The sequence below is a fragment of the Miscanthus floridulus genome, chromosome 3, assembly GCF_019320115.1.
Source record: "Miscanthus floridulus cultivar M001 chromosome 3, ASM1932011v1, whole genome shotgun sequence".
Lineage (NCBI taxonomy): Eukaryota > Viridiplantae > Streptophyta > Magnoliopsida > Poales > Poaceae > Miscanthus > Miscanthus floridulus.
The window spans coordinates 152,023,787-152,045,930 of record NC_089582.1 but is presented as its reverse complement, the minus strand read 5'-3'; the positions used below and the strand labels follow the sequence as shown (position 1 = coordinate 152,045,930).

The 22,144-nt window shown below is 46.9% G+C and overlaps 1 protein-coding gene and 1 pseudogene across 2 annotated transcripts; one reads left to right on the top strand and one right to left on the bottom strand.

Annotated features, from left to right (window-relative positions):
* Positions 1–3,594: 3,594 nt before the first annotated feature.
* Positions 3,595–11,219, top strand: LOC136542856 (uncharacterized). 2 transcript variants are annotated; one of them, XM_066535494.1, is made up of 8 exons: positions 3,595–3,811; positions 4,306–4,961; positions 7,736–7,987; positions 8,072–8,228; positions 8,328–8,568; positions 9,540–9,759; positions 9,856–9,979; positions 10,443–11,219. In XM_066535494.1, exons 2-8 carry the CDS (start codon positions 4,438–4,440, stop codon positions 11,064–11,066), a joined length of 2,142 nt encoding a protein of 713 aa, XP_066391591.1. In that variant the 5' UTR covers positions 3,595–3,811; positions 4,306–4,437; the 3' UTR covers positions 11,067–11,219. The 2 variants fall into 2 exon arrangements, with proteins under 2 accessions (XP_066391591.1, XP_066391592.1); XM_066535495.1 differs by lacking the exon at positions 7,736–7,987.
* Positions 11,220–11,980: 761 nt separating this feature from the next.
* LOC136547591 (nuclear poly(A) polymerase 3-like) lies at positions 11,981–20,010 on the bottom strand (annotated as a pseudogene).
* Positions 20,011–22,144: the final 2,134 nt, after the last annotated feature.

Here is a 22,144-nt window from a genome sequence, read left to right as displayed (position 1 = left end):
TTGAATGCATGCCCAGCCCTGCAAACCTTCTTTCTGCCGATCCGTTTTTGTAGACGTCCGTTCAGTAGTGCCAGCAAAGGGGGCTCAGGCAGCAAGGGAGCTGAATTTTTTTATATTTTGGCCTTTTTTTTGAAAGTTTCTCACAAATAGACCCCTGGCGGAAAGAATTCAGAAAATAGACCCTTAGCTCGGCGCCATTGATGCTGACGCTGAGCTAGGCGCTAGCGTCTCTGGCACCGAGCTGCTAGGCACGGTGAAAATGCCTGCCAGGGGGCTCGGCGCCGGTCACTCTGGCGCCGAGCTCAGCGCCGGTCATTCTGGCGCCGAGCCTCCTGCCATTTAAAAGTGCATGCAGTGCAGTGGCGAGTAGTACATGCTTACTTTTAAAAGTGCATGCAGTGGCGTAAACTGACACAGCGCATTCAATTGGACTTGAAGAGTCACATCAGAGTAGTATATTCAATGGGGACCGTGCAGCGCATGCAGAGGAGCAGATGGTGCAGCGCATTCAATTACTTGAAGAGTCACATCAGCTAGCCCCTATTTATTTACGTATATTTGTTTCTTGTACGGGTAGATTACATCTCAGTACAGGGAAAAGTAGGTGGCTAAGATAGTTGTATCACTGAGAAATTAAATATGCTAATATGATCTACCCTCCCTGTTTTAAATTAGACTTCATCAAGGGTCAGTCTTAAGCCCATATCTCAGTGATTTCAGTCTTATTCCTCTGCTCTTACTAAAAATAAGACGAGATGTGATTGAAAGTTAAGGAAACAACAGAATCCGTGATTTCTAAAAGCAAAATGGAAAGCAAACATGGCACAAACAGCAGAGGTGCCAAGAAGAAATTACTAATACACACAAAGTTATTCGATAGAAGAAATTCAATATCTAGAGCCCCAAATGGTTGTCTATCGCCCTGTTCGCTTGGTCGTAAACGATCGTTTCAGCCCCAGCCGAACAGGCTGTATATTGTTGAGTAACTAAAGTGCATTTTAGGACCTATAATATACTTATTTAACAAAATAGAAATGAGATTTTTGAATAAAAGCAACGGCAACTCACTAGAGTTTCAACATAAAATATGGAGAAAAATATTTAGTAGATAATAAGAACTAAAATTGAAAGCTGGAATAGATTTATGAGGTCATGACATATGTCATTATAATCTGTAATACAACCTAGTCCTTGCTGCCCCCCTTTTTTTTTGGTTTCAAAGTCTAATTCATCATTAGTTCCATGCATGTAGCTGGACAAAAAATGGAAAAGGAACTAAAAGAACACGGCGACAAATATGTTGAGCTGGATACCAAGTTTCTGAGGCTTCACAAGCGTGCAAAACAACGTATACAAGATATACAAAAGGTAAGAAGTAACCAATTTTTGATCTGTTGACATGGATGTCTTGCTAATATGTGATTTCCAATTCTAAGCTTTCTTAGAAAATAGTCATTTAGTATTTAACTAATCATCGAATTTTTATAATATATCTAGATCGTACTTTGCTTCCCGTTGAGCGCAGAGCTTCTTTTAACAACTGAAAACTAAGACATGTAACACATAAGGATTATTATTACCTAAAAAATAATGCTTTCTCAAGTAATAATCCTACAACTACCATTTTTACTCGTTGATAGCTTTTTGAGTTGGGTTACAACTTACAAGACGTCCCTATGGGTTAAAACAACTTAAAAGTGGTTTTCTTCAGGCGATTGGTTTCCATAACATTCCTGATATATATATTCTATGCTATCTGTCCTTATAAAATAGGTTAATGTACCATTTGCGTAAAGCCGTCGTTACTTGGAAGTAGTACGCGGTGGTTTTCATAGTAGTGTACAAAGTGTATTCTGAAACTTTGAAAGGCTGGCAGCCTGCATTGATTTCTTCAGAAGATTCTCATGATGACCACGAAGCTACATCACTTGAAATGCGCAATTTATGGCAGGATGATCGGGGATGACAGATTAAAACTATATCTATGAAAAAGTGATCTATTTTATATATCTACATGTAATATGTTAACAAATATGGGCCTGTTCGGCTGGTATTAAAGCCAATTGATAAGCCGGCTGAATCTGTTTTGTTGTGAGAGAAAAATACTGTAGATTCTAGCTGATAAGCCGGCTGATAAGTTCAAACGAACAGGCCCTATATCTATATCTGAGAGTCATATACGTAATACGTTCCAAGTTTCAAGCTTTGCATTGACAACTCTTAACACTGCATTGAGAGCTGCATATACATCAGAAGGTTCAACCTAAATAACGAGTACACAATACGCTTGCAAGTTCCATCAGAAGGTGGCCAAACACTGGCCCAAATTCTATATAAGACGCGGCAAAGCCGCGCTGTTTTCTAGTAGTTATATGAAACCTGAATATGTTGAAGTGCAGCTCCTGCATGCGCTGCACGGTCCCCATTGAATGTACTACTCTGATGTGACTCTTCAAGTCCAATTGAATACGCTGTGTCATTCTACGCCACTGCACTGCATGCACTTTTAAATGGCAGGAGGCTCGGCGCCAGAGTGACTGGCGCCGAGCTCAGCGCCAGAGTGACCGGCGTCGAGCCCCCTGGCAGGCATTTTCACCGTGCCCAGCAGCTCGGCGCCAGACGCCGAGCTAAGGGTCCATTTTCTGAATTTTTTTCGCCAGTGATCTATTTGTGAGAAACTTAAAAAAAAAGACCAAAATATAAAAAATTTGGGCAAGGGAGCCACAGGTCACACAACTGTAACAAGGCAAGCCCCTTAAAACTGTAGTAACAAGGCATGGTACTCAGAATTAACATCCGCCGAGCCAAGAGCACATCTTGGCCATTGCAAAATTTGAATGGATCAGAATCCAGCAACAGTTAGAACACAGAAGAAATGTACACTTGCACCGACAGACCTAAGTGTTTAATTACATGCCGCTGCTATACACACCTACTCTTTGCTCTTCTACTGGTCAGTGGTCCGATGCAAGGTTTTGGGATTCTTTTTTGAAAAAATTTCGGTGCTCACCGAATTGGACAAGTTCGGAAATTTCGGACTGGTATCCAGCTATGTTGACCGGTCAAACAAACCAAATTTGAATGAAATTTGAGCAAATTGATTTGGCAGACTGGGCAAGAGGCCGGTATCCACACAAGCACTCATGAGTCAGGATGAAAATGGATCGGATACGGACGGGTATCACCGATATTATATTTGTTTTTATATTTCTATCCGGATTCGGATTCGAATACGGATAGTGTCAACTATGTCGAATAGGATACAATTGGATATCGATATTATAAATATGCAATTTGAGTATTCGGATATAGATACGGTATCGGATGTTGGATATCCGGACTCGGATACGGACATATCTCAACACCTCTAAACGGATTCGGTTTCGAATACAGTCGGAAAATATCCGTACCGTTTTGATCCTGCCCATGAGCAAGAGGAAATAGAATCCACGCCGGCGGACTGGGCAGCACCAGTTAGACGGCCAACACGTGGAAAGTAGTGATCCTGGATGTCTGCGTAAACACAATGCATGAGGCTCGTATATACGTACAGTATATTGGCGGGAGGACGCGCGGAGGCCTTCCCCGCACGCACGCGTTTACTCCTAGTGGAAAGCTAGCTCAGGAATCAGGATCGCTCTCTTTTCTAGTGCTCAGGGAAAGCTAGCTCAGAGATGAGAGAGGAAAGCAAGGAGAGGAAGAAAAAAAAAACAGAGAGGTTGAGCAAGAACCGAGGCGGATCGCCTTTTGTCCCTCCTGCCAAGCACTAGCCTGCCGGCGCCGCGAGCGATCAAGAGGAGGCGCTATTCAGGTGAAATTTTGCTTTGTTTTGGGTGGGGTCTCGAGTTTCCTGTGGTGTTTGGTGATGTAATTTGGAGTGGGATTTGAAGGTAGTTAGGTCCTCGGTACTCCGCTAGTTTATTAGGTGCGGTGGTTTCGCTAATTTGTGGCTGCGGCGGTCAGTTGGTTTTTGGGTCACATGGTTCACGATTCCGGTTGTGTTGTGTTCGGCGTTCAGTTCAGAGGTGTTCTTGAGTCCAATCAAATTCGTTCATAAAGTCGATCCCTTTTCAGGTCGAGAATCAACCTGTTTGCAATTGATTCCAGTTTTCACTCACAAAGATTGCACCTTTCCCCCACAATACCTCCTCCAATCCCATGTTCATCTTTTGATTTTGCAGCGACGACAAGAATTCCTGTTGAGAGAGAGATCCTTTAATATGAGTATTTTTTACAGTGCTCTTGAAATCTTTATCTTGGTCTGAGATGCCCAAAGGCAAAAACAAATCTAACCTTTCTTTTCAGTCCTGTGATTCCTACACGGGGAGAAGAGGAGGAACGCCGGGGGAGAGATGATGTGTGAGGCGCATACGGTCATGGACCTGCCGCCGCCGGTGGACCACATAGAGCGCGTTTGGTTGCCGCACCGCATCCGGCATGATACAGGTGTTTACCGTCGGCCAGGCTCTCGTGATACAGGTGTTGGTGTTTGGTTGTTTGGGTGTGCAGATACAGGATATAGGAAGAAGTTGTTCGGTTGGCAGAGAAAACAGCGTGGGGGACCGCATGGAAGCGCCTCGCCACCACGCCGTGGCGGGTCTCTGGACGGCGGAGGAGAACAAGCAGTTCGAGCGGGCGCTCGCCGGGCTCGACCTTTGCCGCCCGGACTGGGAGAAGGTGACGCGGGCCATCCCCGGCAGGACGGTCCGCGAGGTCGTCAGCCGCTTCAATAACCTCCAGCTCCAGGTCAACGTCCAGGAGATCAAGAGCGGCCTGGTGCCCTTGCCAGTCGACGGCGGCGGGGCCAGCTCGTTCACTCTGCAGTGGGACGGCAATGGCGGCTATGGCCCCGGGGACTTCAGGCACGGGCCTCGAGGACGGCAATGGCGGAAGCGGCACCACGGCCGCACGCCGGAGCAGGAGAGGAAGAAGGGCGTGCCATGGACAGAGGAGGAGCACAAGTGAGTATACTAGTACATACGACTTCTGGTTCTGTTCTGAGAGCGATTGCTCTGCGTCATGCGAAAGACATCACTGTCGGGTTCTTCTTGGTATGGATTCTCATAGTATTCCTACCAATGCTATTTTAGGATTGTCATTGTTACTGTACCCAGACATTTTTTTTTTGCACAGATTGGCACTACGGTTATCAACGATATTTCCTTTGCCTCTATTTCTTTTATTTGCTAGTGATGTTTACTACCAAGATTCAAGTGTGTAGCAAATTAAACCATGATATCCGTACACTTGCAAAGGTGACATAATGACTTAAAAAATAATGGCTCACCTCTACAAATTTACAAGGATACTATGTTTTAATTTGCTCCATGCATGAACCTTGGTACTGCACAACTTTGACAAAGGAAGCAAACAAAGACAATGAACAAATGATTGGTAACTATATAACAGAAACATATACCAAATCAATAAAGTCATCTTATAGAAATATCAAGGAAATCATTATTAGCATTGGTGACCACTGACATTTTGTTACATAGGAAGAAAGATTTGCCTTACTTCATCAAGGACTTAAATTGCTTTATATTGTCTTGAATTTCAAACCAGAGGCAACAATAACTTCTTGTTGATATCCAAATCAACAAAGGAAGCAATGAGGTATTCATCATTAGCCATTATATATTAATTGGTACATATCATGGCTACTCATTATTGACAAAATATAACAAATCAGTTATAATTATATAAAGGGAAATTTGGCCACAGGACATTCGGAAAACATGAAATTGGCTGCTGCACACCGCCAACTCCGATATTGGCCCAGTACCATTATGAAATTGGATTCATTTGCTAGAACACACCGCCCCCATTAAAATATAATTTCTGCTGGTTCCGGGAGAGAGAAGCTATGGAAAATGACGCCTATGGAAAATGACGTGTTTGCCCTCATCTTCTTCCTCTCGCTCATATGGTGCCGATATGGCGCAGCGGAGCTCGCCCATGGGTTGCCCGTGCTGGCGGGGAGCTCCGCCCCTGGGCTGGCCGCGCCGCCGGGGAGGGCGTGCCCCTACGATGGCTGCGCCGCCGGGGAGGGCCGCCCCTGGGCTGGCCGCGCCTCCGGGGAGCGTGCCCATAGGATGGCCGCGCAGCCGGGAGCTCCGCCCCTGGACTGGCCGCGCCTCCGGGGAGGGCGTGCCCCCTGGGATGGCTGCGCTGCCGGGGAGCACTGCCCCTGGGATGGCCGCGCCGCCGGGGAGCACTACCCTTGGGCTGGCCGCACCGCCGGGAGCTCCGCCCCTGGGCTGGCCACTCCTCTAGGGAACACGCTAAGTATGCCCTTCTGGCACCAGTGCACCGGCGGCGGCCGACCAGTCCCACTCCCACCACCAGTGAACCGGCGGCAGCCGCCTCTTCTCCGGCTCCGAAGCAGCTCCGCGAGATCTTTCGGCGCTTCGACATGGACGACGACGATAGCCTGACACAATTAGAGAAGGTGGTGCTGGTGCAGTAGCTGGACCTGCGCCCCACGAGGGAGGAGGCCCTCGCGCTGCTGGCCGGCATGGATGCGGACGACAATGGCGGATTGGCGCAGGTCATCGGTGAAGCCGTACGTAGGTGCAAAAGAGCACGCAGACGACGTCGGCCTTAGCGGTAGAGACTGCGGGGTGGCGCGAAGGATGGGGAGACGCAGGGGTGTGGGTGAGGGCAGGCACGGCAAGGCTCGCCGGCCGGCCATTCACCAGACTTCTTGAAATGGTGTCGCCAGACTTGAGGAAGGGGGCAGAAATGGAAGAAAACCTGCAGTTAGATGAGCCATGGGCAAAATTGTCTATTCTCCCTCCTTTCTCTCTCCCAGATTTGAGAAATGATTATTTTAATGAGTGCGGTGTGTTTCAGCAAACAACCACGATTTCATAATGGTACCTGGCAAATATTGGAGTTGGCGGTGTGAAATAGCCAAATCCAATGAAGTTGGATGTCTTGTAGCAAAATTTCCCTTATATAAAAGTAGAGCACAAATAATGATGAAAGACTTCTATAGAACTTAGTATGAATCACCATCCACTACTATGCAGCATTCCTCATGATCCTCATCATTGGCAAAGAATCATAACAAAGTAGAGGACGAATACGAATCGCAAAAAAAAAAACAGAGGACGAATACATAAGAGGAAAAACTTGCCTCGGTTTACCAAGGAGTTAAGTTGCAAAGTTTCCTTTGAAATCTCAAGCAAAGGCTACGGCTTCTTGCTTATGCCTCTGGTATGAAATTCCAATGCAACATGGGAAGCTATGAACTCCTGATACTCATCATTGATAATTATAACAAAGATGTGTCTACAAGAGGTAGATAATAAAGCAAACAATTAAAGAACATGAAGTGCCTCAGTTGACTATGGTGCTGAGGTGATGGCCTAGTGAACGAGCTTAAGAGGTTTAAGATACTTTGTTGACAACAAAATATATCTCAAACTTTTACTTCAGCTCACTAAATATGGGCAATATCTGTTATATTATTAATTGTTCCTCCAACCCTTTTTTATACTTTCTCTTTTTTACATTGTATTTTCCACTCATAAGCCAGTGGGGATATGTAACATTTCTGATCAGCACAAATATTATCGATACCATTTCTATAGAAGGTTTGGCATGAATAATATCCCACAAACCCACTTGGACCGTAGAACCGGATAAATATTTTATCTGTATTGGTTGCATTTCTGCATGTACGGATAAGGTGTTACATAATGAAGAACTTGCTCTTATGACTAATTAGGCCGTGTTTGGCCGGGCTCCGGCTCCGCGGCAGCTCCGGCGGAGGAGCCGCACCAAACGCGCTGGCTGAAGGAGCCGCTTCTGCCCGTCCACCAGAGGAGCCGAAGCCCTTTTGCACGTACGGAGGCGGAACCCAGATTTGTGGCTTCACCGCTCTGGTTCCGGCTCCCGCAACGGAGCACCGCGGGCGGAGCCCGGCCAAACACGGCCTTAGTGACGGATCCATGAGAGCTTGTCACTATAACTACCTAGGGTATGTTGAGACCATGTGAGTGCAATTGTGTTATTCTTGACCTTTTCCTGTTGCACTAATCCTAAAAATGTCATGTTTACTTAGAACGGAAGACATATATATTGGTCACGATGTCCTGGAGCGTATAGTTGATGGAAGCGAAAAGCCAAGTAATATAAAATTTTTACTTTTACAGCTTATCACGAATTTTTTTTCTGATGAGCTAAAACTTGGTCACGGTGGATGCGGAGTGGTTTACAAGGTAATTTTTCATTGCGTTGCCAATTTCGTTACAATAGAACTTAGTTTGATTTTTTAATTTAATGCACACACGGACGTTCACATATGAGAGCTTAAACAGGGCATTCTGGGAAATAGGATTATTGCGGTGAAGCGGCTTTCCAGCAGGCATACAATCGAAGATAGGATGTTTTACCAAGAGGTTCAAAGCTTAATGAGGGTTATGCATTTCCTAGGCTACTGTTCTCATACAGAAGAACAGGCACTAGAATTGTCAGGGAATCTTGTTATGGCTCAACTACGAGAAAGGTTGCTCTGCTTCGAGTATATAAACAATGGAAGCCTTCGGGACATTCTTACAGGTACGACAAAACACATCCAACCTTTTCGTGCTAGTACTTAATGACAAGAGAGAAATGCACGAACTGTCTTTAAACTTTCTCGTGGTGTTATCTATGTCCTGAACTCTGAAAATACATTTGAGGTACCCGAACTTGTCTTCAGATGTAATCTAGGTCTAGAACTCTTAAAAATTCATTTATAGGTCCTCAAACTTGTCATAGTGTGTTATATAGGTCTAAACGAGCTCCAACCAGCCAACATATTGGTCTCTAGCGCTCCATCTACATGCTCTCCCTCTCTCTTATAGCTCCATCTCCATCCCCCTCTCATCACATCACCGTTGCCAACTTGCCATCCTACCCGATGCCATCATCAGCCTCCATGTCAATGGCCATGACATAATTAGTAGTCGTGGCGGCAATGCCAAAGGTAGTGCTCCTTAGGTGAATGAGGTAGGCGAACGATTACTTTGCTCTTAAGATCATGTCCCAGACAAGAATGGGGTGTGGATCCCGCCGTTGTGGCATGTGGAATCGTGACGCGGAGTAGATCGGGTCTATTTGGACCTTTGACACACTGTGGCAAGTTCACCTAAAAATAGTATTTTGAAAGTTTAGGACCTATATGTGACAGTGTGACACACAAAGACAAGCTCGAGAACCTAAATCACAACCTAGGACAAGTTTAGAGACCATCCGTGTATTTTACTCTAATGACAAATAATGATTGTTTCGAATAGTAAAAATGATCTTTACCTTTTTGTTTCCTCCGCTGAATTTGGATTATTTCAGTACCCTAAACTATTTTACTTGGTCAATGTAGCCTCTACAACATTTGCATTTCTATTTTTGGTACAAATTTTAAAAAAATCTGCGATTTTCATAAGTTATGGCTCAACTACTGTGCTATCTATGCAGTTTAACATGCATAGATCGAGATTGAATGCTTTCATACTTTCATACCATACTTATTTCTTGTTTTATTCCTGCAGATGAGTTAAGGGGCCTTGACTGGCATACACGTTATCAAATAATTAAGGGAATTTGCGAGGGTTTGCACCATCTTCATAAGGAAAACCATATTATTCATATGGATCTGAAACCTTCTAATATATTATTAGATGATCAGATGGTGCCAAAGATAATAGATTTTGGTCTATCAAGACTCGATGACAAATCGCGAACCATGACGGTGGAGCGCCTTATAACGTTGTAAGCTATAAATTTGATGAACATATTGTATTTTTATACATTTTTCCTTCCTACATTTCTTATGTTACAATGCATCTAAATCGTCTATTTGTGCAGAGGATATTGTGCTCCAGAATACCAGGATCATGGAAAAATGTCGCCCAAGTCAGACATTTATAGTTTGGGCATTATAGTCAAGGAGCTAGTGACCGGAAGTAAGGAGAAGCCAAGTATTCCTAAAGTAAGAGTGATTAATCTCACATTGGATACCCCTTATTACTTTTGATCTTTAATATCTTTGAGAATATACTCTCAAAATCCTTCACATTTATGAGGTTTCACCATACAAATCTACACATATAGCTTGGATGTCTCCAAACTAAGTTATTAAAAAAGGAATATTGGTATCTGTAGCTTTTATGGTTTGACGACCAAATATTTGATCTCAAATGGTATTCGATCCATGCTTCTCCTAGTGTCCACTAACAGATCTAATTTTTCATAGAGTGCGAGATTTTACAAGGGGGTTACATCCACAACATTTGTTTCAAAAATTTGCCACATTATGGGTGCGTGGATTTTCAAGGAAGTTTGCAAGAAAAGAAATATAACTTGTAGAAAATGGGGAGTTTGGCGTGCTCCAATGGGGGCTTTTGTTTTTCTTTTTCCCCTTAACTGATGATAGGCACTTCGTTTGCGAACAGGTACTTAGAAGGTGGAAGCACAGGTGGAATAAATCAGCAAATAGGACGCCGCCATTGTGGTACAAACAGGTGAGTAAATGCCTCGAGTTGGCTATAAGGTGCACAGACACAAAGCCAACAAATAGGCCTGATATATCGGATATAATTTGTGAGCTCAACAAAGTGGACAGTGGTTCTGATGTCAGTGACGCTGCTGAGCGGCTTGAGCTGGAGGGTATGATTGGAGTTGAGCCGCTCGAAATACACTTACCACTCCAGCTTAACAAGAAGATATCATTCTCTATTGAGCTCAGCAATAATGAGACAAATGGTTACGACTTTGCCTTCATGATCTCGACGACTAGCCTACGCCCATACTGCATGGACCCAGACAGGGGCATTGTTCCACTAGGATCCAAGTGTAGCATCACCATAACATTGCAAGAACTAGAGAGGGAACCGCCACATGATTACTGCAGGGATGAGTTCAGCGTGCAGAGCACCAGAGTGTACGGGAACCATGCGTCGTCTATGGATTTGGATATCACGCAGGACGTGTTCAATGAAGAGCCAGGTAAAGTGGTTGATAACGTAGATTTGATAGTTGTTCTAGACATGCCACCATCTTCCACAAGTGACCAGTGACCGAGGCACATGTAAATTATATGCACACTAGGGTAGCTGAGTCCTTGCATTGTTGTTCTGTTCTGTCAGCTCGCTAAGCTAATGTACTGTATCATTTGTAGTGATCATGTAGCTGTTGACATGACAAATGCACACATAATACCTGTATGATTTCCTCGAGGTCACTGATCATCATGGTGAGCCAATGCAAGCCTCTATGAACAGCAGAAGAATACTAATTTCATGCGAGCACAACAACGAATTATGCTACCTCCGTCCGTTAAAGAATATAACTCTAGTTCACTGATCATCATGGTCCGCCTCGGTCATGACTCGTCTGCATTACTTTCAGTAGATCTGAACCTCAGGCAGTATGACCACCAGACCTCACAAGCATTAGGAAAATCAGTTGCCAACGGAGTTGCAGCAAGGGCAGTCACAGACTCAGGTCACACAACTATAACTAGGTATGCTACTCAAAATTTAAACCCACTGAGTCAAGAGAACCAACTACTTCCTCCGTCCCACAACAGATGCAATTCTAGCCCCTACACAACTGTAACAAGTATTTGCCAAGTAGTATATACACATCTTGGCCATTGCAAAATTTGAATGAATCAGGATCCAGCAACAGTTAGAACACAGAAGAAATGTACACTTGCGCCGACAGACCTAAGTTTTTACATGCCGCTGCTATACACCTACTCTTTGCTCTTCTACTGGTCAGTGGTCCGATGTTCATGAGCACACAAGCACCCATGCACTCCCTCAGCTCAAAAGAATATCCAGCCCAGTATCTTGGATCCCTGTGCTAGGGGAAGGAAAAAAAAAACCTCATCAATTCTGTACATGGTTGCCGCGGAAAATGGGAACATGTCCCTCCAAATCCTGGTAATATGATCTAACCAAGTCCTAGCCAAACTGCGCTCTGGCCTTCATCTGTGCCTTCGTACCCCATCATACAATGCTGCATGTACTGCCAGTGAACAGACTGGCTGCACAAAATTTAAACCCACTGAGTCAAGAGAACCAACTACTTCCTCCGTCCCACAACAGATGCAATTCTAGCCCCTACACAACTGTAACAAGTATTTGCCAAGTAGTATATACACATCTTGGCCATTGCAAAATTTGAATGAATCAGGATCCAGCAACAGTTAGAACACAGAAGAAATGTACACTTGCGCCGACAGACCTAAGTTTTTACATGCCGCTGCTATACACCTACTCTTTGCTCTTCTACTGGTCAGTGGTCCGATGTTCATGAGCACACAAGCACCCATGCACTCCCTCAGCTCAAAAGAATATCCAGCCCAGTATCTTGGATCCCTGTGCTAGGGGAAGGAAAAAAAAACCTCATCAATTCTGTACACGGTTGCCGCGGAAAATGGGAACATGTCCCTCCAAATCCTGGTAATATGATCTAACCAAGTCCTAGCCAAACTGCGCTCTGGCCTTCATCTGTGCCTTCGTACCCCATCATACAATGCTGCATGTACTGCCAGTGAACAGACTGGCTGCACATACTCTTTGGCAACTGTGGCAGACCAACCACAGATATTGTCACATCTGAATGCGTGCACTTCACCGTGCCATACACATCATTGGTGATGTCTTCCATGAAATCTTCTTTCAGGGAGCTAGTGTCAACCTGAATGATTCTTTCAGGGATGAGGCCCCAGTAGAAGACCACGTTCGGGTCATGGATCAACTTCCTCCGAGGGGCATGGATCACACTCAATCCCAGCCCTTTCCAGCTGCGGAACCAAAGGAAACTTGACTGAGTTGTATGTTCTTGCTTAACATTTCCAGCAATTAAAGAACCATGCGCATTGTGCAGCAAAAGCATGAGGAAAGAACAAAACAGTCGCATCAATTAGTACCTTCAGAATCAGGATACGGAATCGAGATTTCACCCATCCAGCCCAGTCTCGTAGCTCAGCAAAAGTTGGCGCACATAAAGCAATGCGAAGAAACTGTTGATATTTCTGATCATATGGAAAGGGTTCAAAAAGCCAGGTCCACTGGAAATCATGCCTCAATGGATCCTGAAACAAAGATACATGGACTTATTAAGTGATCAAATATTAGCACCCAAGTATTTAATTAAGTGATAAACAGCCATGCATAATCATGAAAAAGAAAATACAGCATACTGCAGAAGAGACAATTTTTAGTTGTACACTCAAAGCATACTTGCAAAAAGGGGCTGGATCCCCTTGCCACCAACCAATTTCCCAGAATAAAACTGCAATCTCACTTCCAAATAATGATCATGCACACTAAAATTTGAATGGACTACAAAAATGGTTTAAACCTAAGGCGAATCCAAGAGAATCCATACACAAAATGGACGGAAATGAGGGAAATCGGGGTCAGTCTCACGTGGACGTAAAGTGAAAATATACTAATTATTTGAACAGGAATAATGTTAACAAATACACAAGAATGCTTTGTCTTTCATAATTCCGTACAGAAATTTCCAGTTATGCATTCAGCTTTGAGAACCAACAGTTCCCAGTGCTCTTGAATAACCATCCAAACTAACACAAATATTCTAATTTAGATCTGTACGGAAACCAATAATTGAAATGACGCCGGTTTGGAAATCAGACTCCAATGAACTTTGAAAAATCAGACTTTCCTTGACTTTAATTGAATCTATCCTTTACTTCAACAATTTATTTGTGAACACCAAAAAAACTGAAGTTGATTTTAGACTCACCCTTGTCAAAGCATAACCACGTGTAAGTTCCTCTCTTATTTTTTTGAAGTTGCCTTTTGTCACATTGGACACACAAAAGTCTGGCGGGGTACAAGGCATCACTATGGGCATGAGACGCCCCTCTGAATGCAAGCAGGTAGTTGGCTCATCATGTAGACTTACTGGAACTTGCCAAGGCCAGTGAGCAAAAGTCTGAAAGAACACTGCGAACAAACCATTGACACTGGCATCCGGAAATTTCCGACAGACATAAGCCGCAAGGATTGCTAAATGAATCCCAGCAAAGAAGCAAAGATACTGAATGACATAGCACAAGAAGCACATTGTTAGACCAAAATGATGACCTCATGTTCATATAGCTGGACTAAAACTGAACAGTTAGCAGAGAAAATTAAACCACATACATGACAATGAAGTCCTCTTTTCCTGGCCCATAGTTTGATGCATCGCAACAGAGCTTGAAACTTCTGCATTGTATTTCCAGTAAAGTAAAATTATTAAAAAAACAGAATTTGAGAAAAATAAACAAAACTTAAAGCGTCTGGCAGATATTATCATAATGAGCAACACAGATCAACTCAAGACAAGAAAGCAATGAAAATGGGGATCTTAAAAGCAAAATGATACGAGTTCGAGGGGGGGGGGATCAGAAAAAGCAGAACACGGCTAACTGCATGCTGATCAGAGTAAATTCAATGGGCAAGATAAAAATGTCATGCAAGTAAATTCATTAGATTAGTTTATAACCTCCGCATTTGGTACTAGCTGAACAATTTGTTCATTGACACGAACTCCAGATAAACTCCTCTAGCTCCGTGTGTCAATTTTCTGTAGTAGTTGAGGGCTAAATTTATTTATAGCCTGCAAGAGCAAGTGAAGTCAGGAGGACTTGGACTGTATTGGGTGAAGAGTATGTCAAAGCAGAAGGGCACCAACGTCAAGATATTCACATATGGTTCTAATCTTGTATAAGTAATAGCAATCATAACATGAATCAGTTGGAAAGATCATAGTTTTGTGATGTAGAATATCCAGAAGAAATGCAGAAGTACTGCAAACAGTAATGACCTAATATATTAACTGGAAAAATCACACGGGAATACTACATAGTTCTGATGGCGGTTGACTGATATGCCGCATGTTTAGCAAGCAAATATATCAAAGACAAGGATAAGATGCAGTGACAGTGAAACCATTAATATTAGAAGGTTAATCCATTCAATAGCGCTACAAACTGAAAGTTTAGTCATTTGTCAAGAAAATTTCGTGTTCTTTAGAAGATAATAATATTTCTATGTTGAATAGTACCACACAACAACAGACCACATGAGAAGTAGAAAACACATATAACATGGGATGACAGTATAAGAAGCATTACAAAAAAAAATGGAACAAGTTATGGTATCAATGTAATCTGCTTGCCTTTAGTGTTAGATAATCTACTGCTACCTTGTGTGAACACAGCAAGGGAAGGCGGCGCCGAAAGGCCCCCTGCTGTGATACTGTAGCGCGCTGCAGGTGCAGGCGCCGCACGGCTCACCTGCAGCACGGTAGCCACATGCAGATGTCGGCGCAGAGTCAGTCCTGTATGTTATCTAGTCACTGTTGCAACAGAGCAGCTGTACTGGGACTAGATGGATAGAGTTGTATAAATAGACTACCACGACAACTCAGTAAAGAGAGTTCAGATTTGCCATCTCCCAGACAGGGCTTCGGCCAACGCTGGTGTCTTGTACTGTGTATGCATGCTCTGTTCTCCCTTTTTCTTCAAGCTCTAGCCATAGTGCGTGGGGACGGACAACGCTTGTTCGTGGTCAGCACAGCTAGTGGGTGCTCGGCAACACTAGCGGGTGCTCGCCAAGACTGGTGAGTGGTTCACTCACCTGAGCCGGTGATCCTGTGGGCCAACAAGTGGTATCCGAGCATGGGGGAAGCTGGCAGCTTCACCAACACCTTCGTCGTCGAGCACCTAGTCATCCACGGTGGTGGAGACACTGGGGACGAGGTGCCAAGCACTCCGGGAGGAGCGCCGAGCACTCCAGCGGCAGAGCCGAGCACTCCTGGGACAATGCCGAGCACTTCGGGAGGGATGCCGAGCACTCTGGGAGGAGTGCCGAACACTCCTGGAGGGATGCCGAGCACGCCAGGAGTGGTGCCAGAAGGTTCAGCAGTGGTGGCGACCACTCCAAGACGGGTGCCGAGCACTCCCGTGACGGAGCCAAGACGTCTTACAGTGGTGCCAACCACTCCAAGACTGAGGCTAGGTACTCCTACAGTGTGGCCGAACACTGTAGGAGTTATGACAAGAAATCCAGAAGTAGTGCCGAGCACTGCAACCAGGGTGCCGAGCACTCAAGGTGCTATGCCGAGCACTCCGACGGAACAGGGAACTCCATCAACGCTGATCGAGTTCACCTCACCTCCAAGTGACGTCACGGAGTTCGTGGACGCCTACCATGAAGGTGAGGAGGTGCGGTTCCGTAGGCTGGACGACATCGTCGGCGGCACAGGACCCTCAGGACTGGCTGGTCGGCTGCTCAATGAGGCAGAGCTGCTGCTTGTCAGTGCAGAGGAACCACCCACGTTCGAGCTGGCCGAGCGGGACGGAAACTGGCGACGGGCGATGTTGGAGGAGATGAAGGTGATCGAGGAAAACGAGACATGGCAGCTCGTCGATCCACCTCCAGGATGCCGTCCGATCAGCCTGAAGTGGGTGTACAAGGTCAAGCGGGACGAGCTCGGCGCCATTGTCAAGCACAAGGCGCGCCTCGTCGCCCGAGGCTTTGTTCAGCGCGAGGGCATCGACTTCGAGGAGGTCTTTGCGCCAGTTGCGCGCATGGAGTCGGTTCGTTTGCTACTAGCTTTAGCAGCAGCAAAGGACTGGCGCGTCCATCACTTGGATGTTAAATCGACCTTCCTAAACGGCGAACTGACGAAGACGGTCTTCGTCAGGCAACCTCCAGGTTTCGCCGTCAAGGGAGAGGAGCATAGGGTGCTCTGACTGCGCAAGGCGCTCTACGGGCTGCGGCAGGCCCCACGAGCATGGAACGCCAAGCTTGACGCCACACTGGGCGAACTTGGGCTTCAGCAGTGCACACCCGAGCACGCGCTCTATACGTGGCGACGGGGGAAGGAGGAGCTCGTCATCGGCGTGTATGTGGATGACTTGATCGTCACCGGCGCGCGCACGGAGGACATCAACGGCTTCAAGCGCGAGATGGCGGCTCGTTTTCGAATGAGCGATCTCGGCGCACTCTTCTACTACCTCGGCATCGAGGTGAGACAGGGGAAGGAGGAACTCACGCTCGGTCAGAGCGCGTATGCCCCCAAGCTGTTGGAGAGGAGCGGCATGGCTGAGTGCAAGCCAAGCGTGACTCCGATGGAGGAGCGGCTGAAGCTAACGAAGGCCAGCACCGCGGCGAAGGTGGATGCAACACTCTTCCGGAGCATCATCGGCGGTCTGCGCTACCTAGTCCACACGAGACCGAACATTGTGTTCGCCGTGGGCTACGTTAGTCGCTTCATGGAGGATCCCAGAGAGGATCACTAGGCTGCGGTGAAGCGGCTACTGCGCTACGTCAAGGGAACGGCGGATTAAGAGATCATTTTCCCAAAGATCGGCGGGAGTAGGCTGCAGCTCACTGTGTTCAGCGATGCAGACATGGCGGGGGACATCGACGGACGACGGAGCACCTCTGGCGTGCTCCTCTTCCTCGGGTCGGTCCCAATTTCATGTCTGTCGCTGAAACAGAAGGTGGTGGCGCTATCTACGTGCGAGGCAGAGTACGTAGCGGCGGCCACAGCGGCGTGCCAAGTTATCTGGCTGCGCCGGCTGCTGGGCGAGTTGACCGGTGTGGAAGTTCACCCACCAGCACTGATGGTGGACAACTAGCCCGCCATCGCCCTCGTGAAGAATCCGGTTCTGCACGACCGGAGTAAACACATCGACATGAAATTCCACTTCCTCAGGGACTGTGTCGATGGAGGGCAGGTCGTCATCAAGTTCGTCGAAACTGGTCGGCAACTCGCGGACGTCCTCACCAAGCCGCTCGAACGTCTTCGACTCACGGAGTTGAAGGAGATGATCGGCATGGAGGGGGTACAAGGGTTAGCAGTAGGATTATGGGAAGATTGTGAGATAATCTACTGCTACCTTGTGTGAACACAGCAAGGGAAGGCTGCGTCGAAAGGCCCCCTGCTGTGATACTGTAGCCGCTGCAGGTGCAGGCGCCGCACGGCTCACCTGCAGCACTGTAGCCACATGCAGAGGCCGGCGCCGAGTCAGCCCTGTATGTTATCTAGTCACTATTGCAGCAGGGCAGCTGTACTGGGACTAGATAGATAGAGTTGTATAAATAGACTATCACGACAACTCAGTAAAGAGAGTTCAGATTTGCCATCTCTCAGACATGACTTCGGCCAACGCTGGTGTCTTGTACTGTGTGTGCATGCTCTGTTCTCCCTTCTTCTTCTAGCTCTAGCCATAGTGAGTGGGGACGGACAACGCTTGTTCGTGGTCGGCACGGCTAGTGGGTGCTCGGCAACACTAGCGGGTACTCGGCAAGACTGGTGAGTGGTTCACTCACCTGAGCCGGTAATCCTGTGGGCCAACATTTAGTGCATCAATAACACGGAGCTGGGCATATGTGAAATCAACTGCAATCCCAGTGAATTTAAATCGCATCAAGGGAACCTTAGCCTTCTCCACAGTTTGCAGTTCTGATACTTCTGATCTGCCCTCAAGAATTTGTCTCAAAACAACAAAGAAATGGTACTACAAAATAGACAGGAGTTATTATGTCGACATTACAAATCAATATCGAGTCAGAGTAAGATACGAAACAGAAAGAACCATACCCACCTGCAGTGTTGCAATACAAGGTCCAACGCAAAGTACATCAATGTCAGATTCAGGTTCATGAGCCTTGAGAAAGAGAAATAAAGATTAGTCAAATCCAGTGGAGATGTGTCTAGATGGTACTTTATATAAGCATAGACACTAATTTCCATCCATAGACCCTAAGCTTGAAGAGCAATGGCAACAACTCATCTCTATAAACATTACAACTCAAGTCTAGAAAAGGCCAATGTGTTAGCTGCTGATGCTTTCCTTTTATTTGGATTCATGGAATTAATGTGTCATAAGCAGAAACTATGTCAAAATAGAAGATAGAAGATAAAATAGAACTGTGCTGGGCAGTAACCTGCACAATGCAATATCCACAATTGAGGAGGGTTGGAAAAAAAGATTTCAGATAATCTGCGGTCATTTTATATCAGCACTACCCAAGTGATGCACTTAAGTTATAATGTAGGCTAGCTTAATAAAAGACAAAATATGTTAAGCATTGAACCTAGGATATGTAGCTCAAATGTAATGTTATAAATAAAATAATTCAAAACATGAAATTGGGGATATCCCTATAAACAACATGAACGAGGAACATAAACTGCGCAACAATTCAGACACATCAAAAGTCCAAATTCACCATTCTCTCACTTAGCCACAATGTGTAATAACCGCATGTCAACAACATGAACTACAAAGAACAAAGTGCGCCAGAATTCAGAAAAATCAAGACTCTAAAGTTGTGCAGCTCTTGCTTACCCCTAATGTGTAAGAACCGTATGTCAAGACCGTAGCCGTGGCCATCCCCTGGGGCACACTCTGCTCATAGGCCACCGCGTTGGCCCAATGCATCACTATCTGAGAGAAGCGCGAGAACGCAACAAATCAGGAATCCAGGTACGGGCGTACGCCGTACGGCACAACCACAAGATGCTTTCTTTGACCCAAAGACCTGAGCGGGTGAGCCGCATTACCTTCTTCAGTTCTCGGATCACCTTATCCCTCTTCTTTTCATCCTCCGGCGACGGAACGGCCCCCTCATCCTTCAAGAACTGTGCCATGGCAGAGAGCGCACGAATGAGTCGGAAACTCGGAATGCGAGGGGAACGCGATCGAGATTGAACCTCCGGGGCAAGGCTCACCTGCACGAGGGAACTGCTGCGGCGCTGATCCGGCTCCGCGAGGAAGCTGGGGTGGGGCTGGAGCTGGATGACGATCGGAGCTGGGGGAGGAAGGATAGAGTACCCCGCAGGCGGCGGCGCCAGCAAGAAGGGTAGGGTTTGGGGCTCTGGATAGCCGGCGGCAGAGGACGCGTCGAGGAAGCCCACAGGCGCCAGCTCCAGTGGAGGTGGCCACCAGGGGATGGGCGCGACAGCTGCCATGTACGCCATGGCGGGCACCCTCGTCGCCGGCGACGGTCGCGGCGGCGGAAGAGGAGAAGCGGAGGGGGGCAGAGAGATTTCCGGCCGTTTCTTAGGGAAATTGTTGGGTTTAGGTAGCAAGGCGAGAGAGGGGAGGGGGAAGAAGCAGCGAGCGTGGAGAGGAGGAGAGGGGACGAAGACGAGGCGAGAGCGCCAGAGCGGGGCGGCGGTTATATATGTCGGCGGCTCGCGGATCGCGGCCGCGTGTAGTAGTTGATCAATGGGAAGCGCCAGCGCCCGTATACGGATCCATCGGACTGTTCTGGGACACACTCCCTCAGCGCGTCCTCTTTTCCAGCTCGCACCGCACGTTCTCCAGTGACACGTGCAAGGAGCGGATCCACTGGCGATGGTATGAGGTTCGGGCAGCAGCATGGACCGACGTCGCCACCCTGAGATTACGCGCCCACGCGAACTGCCGCTGCTGCATCTTCGTCGAACGAAGAGCCCCGCAAACACCGACGAACCTGCAACCTGCGATGCCTACGAAGAGCCCCGCTAGCCTATGTGCCGTGCAAGTCCGCACGTCCCCAGATCGCCCCCGCAGCATGTCGCATCCACCCCACGCCCGCGACGAGCATGCCCAGCGCCCCCTACGGCCACAGCACCCCACGTCCGTCAGCCCCAGCACCTCCGCCCGCTAGGCCCCGGCGAACCACGCGCCCCCGTCCGTCCCGGCTCGCCCCTTCCCGGCCGAACAACATAGAAAGCTAAAATAAAACACGTGCAACAACACGAAAAACAACTACTGCAACATTAGGCTGAAGCAGCTGAAACACCATAAACATATATATTGCAACAACAAGAAACAACAGCTGCAACATTAGAATGAAAAAGTTGGAACACCATGAACATATTATTACAACAACAAAGGAACAACAACTGAAACATTAGGCTAAAGCAGCTGAAACACCATGAACATATTATTGCAACAATACAGAACATACTGCTGCAACAATAGGTTGAAGACGCTGATATATTTGGAACATATTATTGCAACAACACCGAACAAACTGCTGCAACAAATAGGTTGAAGGAGCTAAAACATTTGAAACATATTCTTGCAACACTGATGTGAAGCATATGAAATAACGCTCGAAATAAAAACACTTGCAACAACATGGAACAACTACTGCAACATGAGATTGAAGCAATTGAAACATACTGCAACATCTCAAGCAGTACTACTGCAACATCGCAAAAACATCTGTTACAACAACAAAAAAAACCATTGCAACATTCAAAATCATCTGTTGCAACATCAAAAAAAACCATTACAACACGGTGAGATCTGACTCCCCGAGAGCTCGCTGGAACCCTAGCCACCGCCGCATCCCTTAGAGGAGGAGGAGAGCTCAGATCCAGAGGAGGAGAGAGGAAGGCTCAGATCCAGATCTAGAGGAGGAGGGGCAATGCCTCAGATCTAGATCCCTCCGCAACCTACCTCGTCGGAGCCACCGCCGTCATCCTCATCTCCGGTAGGGTGCGGGAGCCGGGTTGCAGGGAGAGTGGGGTGCATGGAGGTCATGGAGGGCGAGGGAGGGAGGGAGGAAGGGAGCACGGGCGGGCGGACGCGCAGCGAGCTCGCGTGCGGAGGGAGGGAGGGAGGTCGTGGAGGGGCGAGGGACAGAGGGAGGGAGGGAGCTCGCACGGTGAGGCGCGAAGAGCGAGCAGGAAAGCGGCACGGAGAGCGAGTGCAGGAGAGAGCGAGGGCGAGGACGGGCGGAGTGCGACTGCGAGGAAGCGGGCGGAGCGGGTGAAGTGTGAGTGCGGGGGGAGCGGGTGAAGTGAAGCGGCGTCAGGCGGGCGGATAAGACAAGGTGTGGCTGGTAAAGTCGTGAATGGTAGTCTAACACGCGTCCGGCGCGTCGGACGTACGCGTCATAGCATTTCCGTTGATCAATGGTTGCTTTCCTGGGCACCCGCCTGGTCCTGCGGGATGCGGCGGAGGGGGTCGGAATGCTATTTGGGATTCTTTTCTTTTATAAACTAATTTAAAGTTCAAACCCAGCTATCTGGTTTTAAAAAGCGCATTAACATTTATACAATGGATTAATTTCATTGGGTAAAATCTATTAAAACCTTTAACTTGTAGATTTTACAC

Excerpts from the sequence above, each read along its gene's own strand:
- LOC136542856 (XM_066535494.1), top strand. The coding sequence starts at position 4,438 with ATGATACAGGTGTTTACCGTCGGCCAGGCTCTCGTGATACAGGTGTTG. Across the intron at positions 8,229-8,327 it reads GATGCGGAGTGGTTTACAAG|GGCATTCTGGGAAATAGGAT; the intron begins GTAATTTTTCAT and ends GAGCTTAAACAG. Across the intron at positions 9,760-9,855 it reads GTGGAGCGCCTTATAACGTT|AGGATATTGTGCTCCAGAAT; the intron begins GTAAGCTATAAA and ends CTATTTGTGCAG.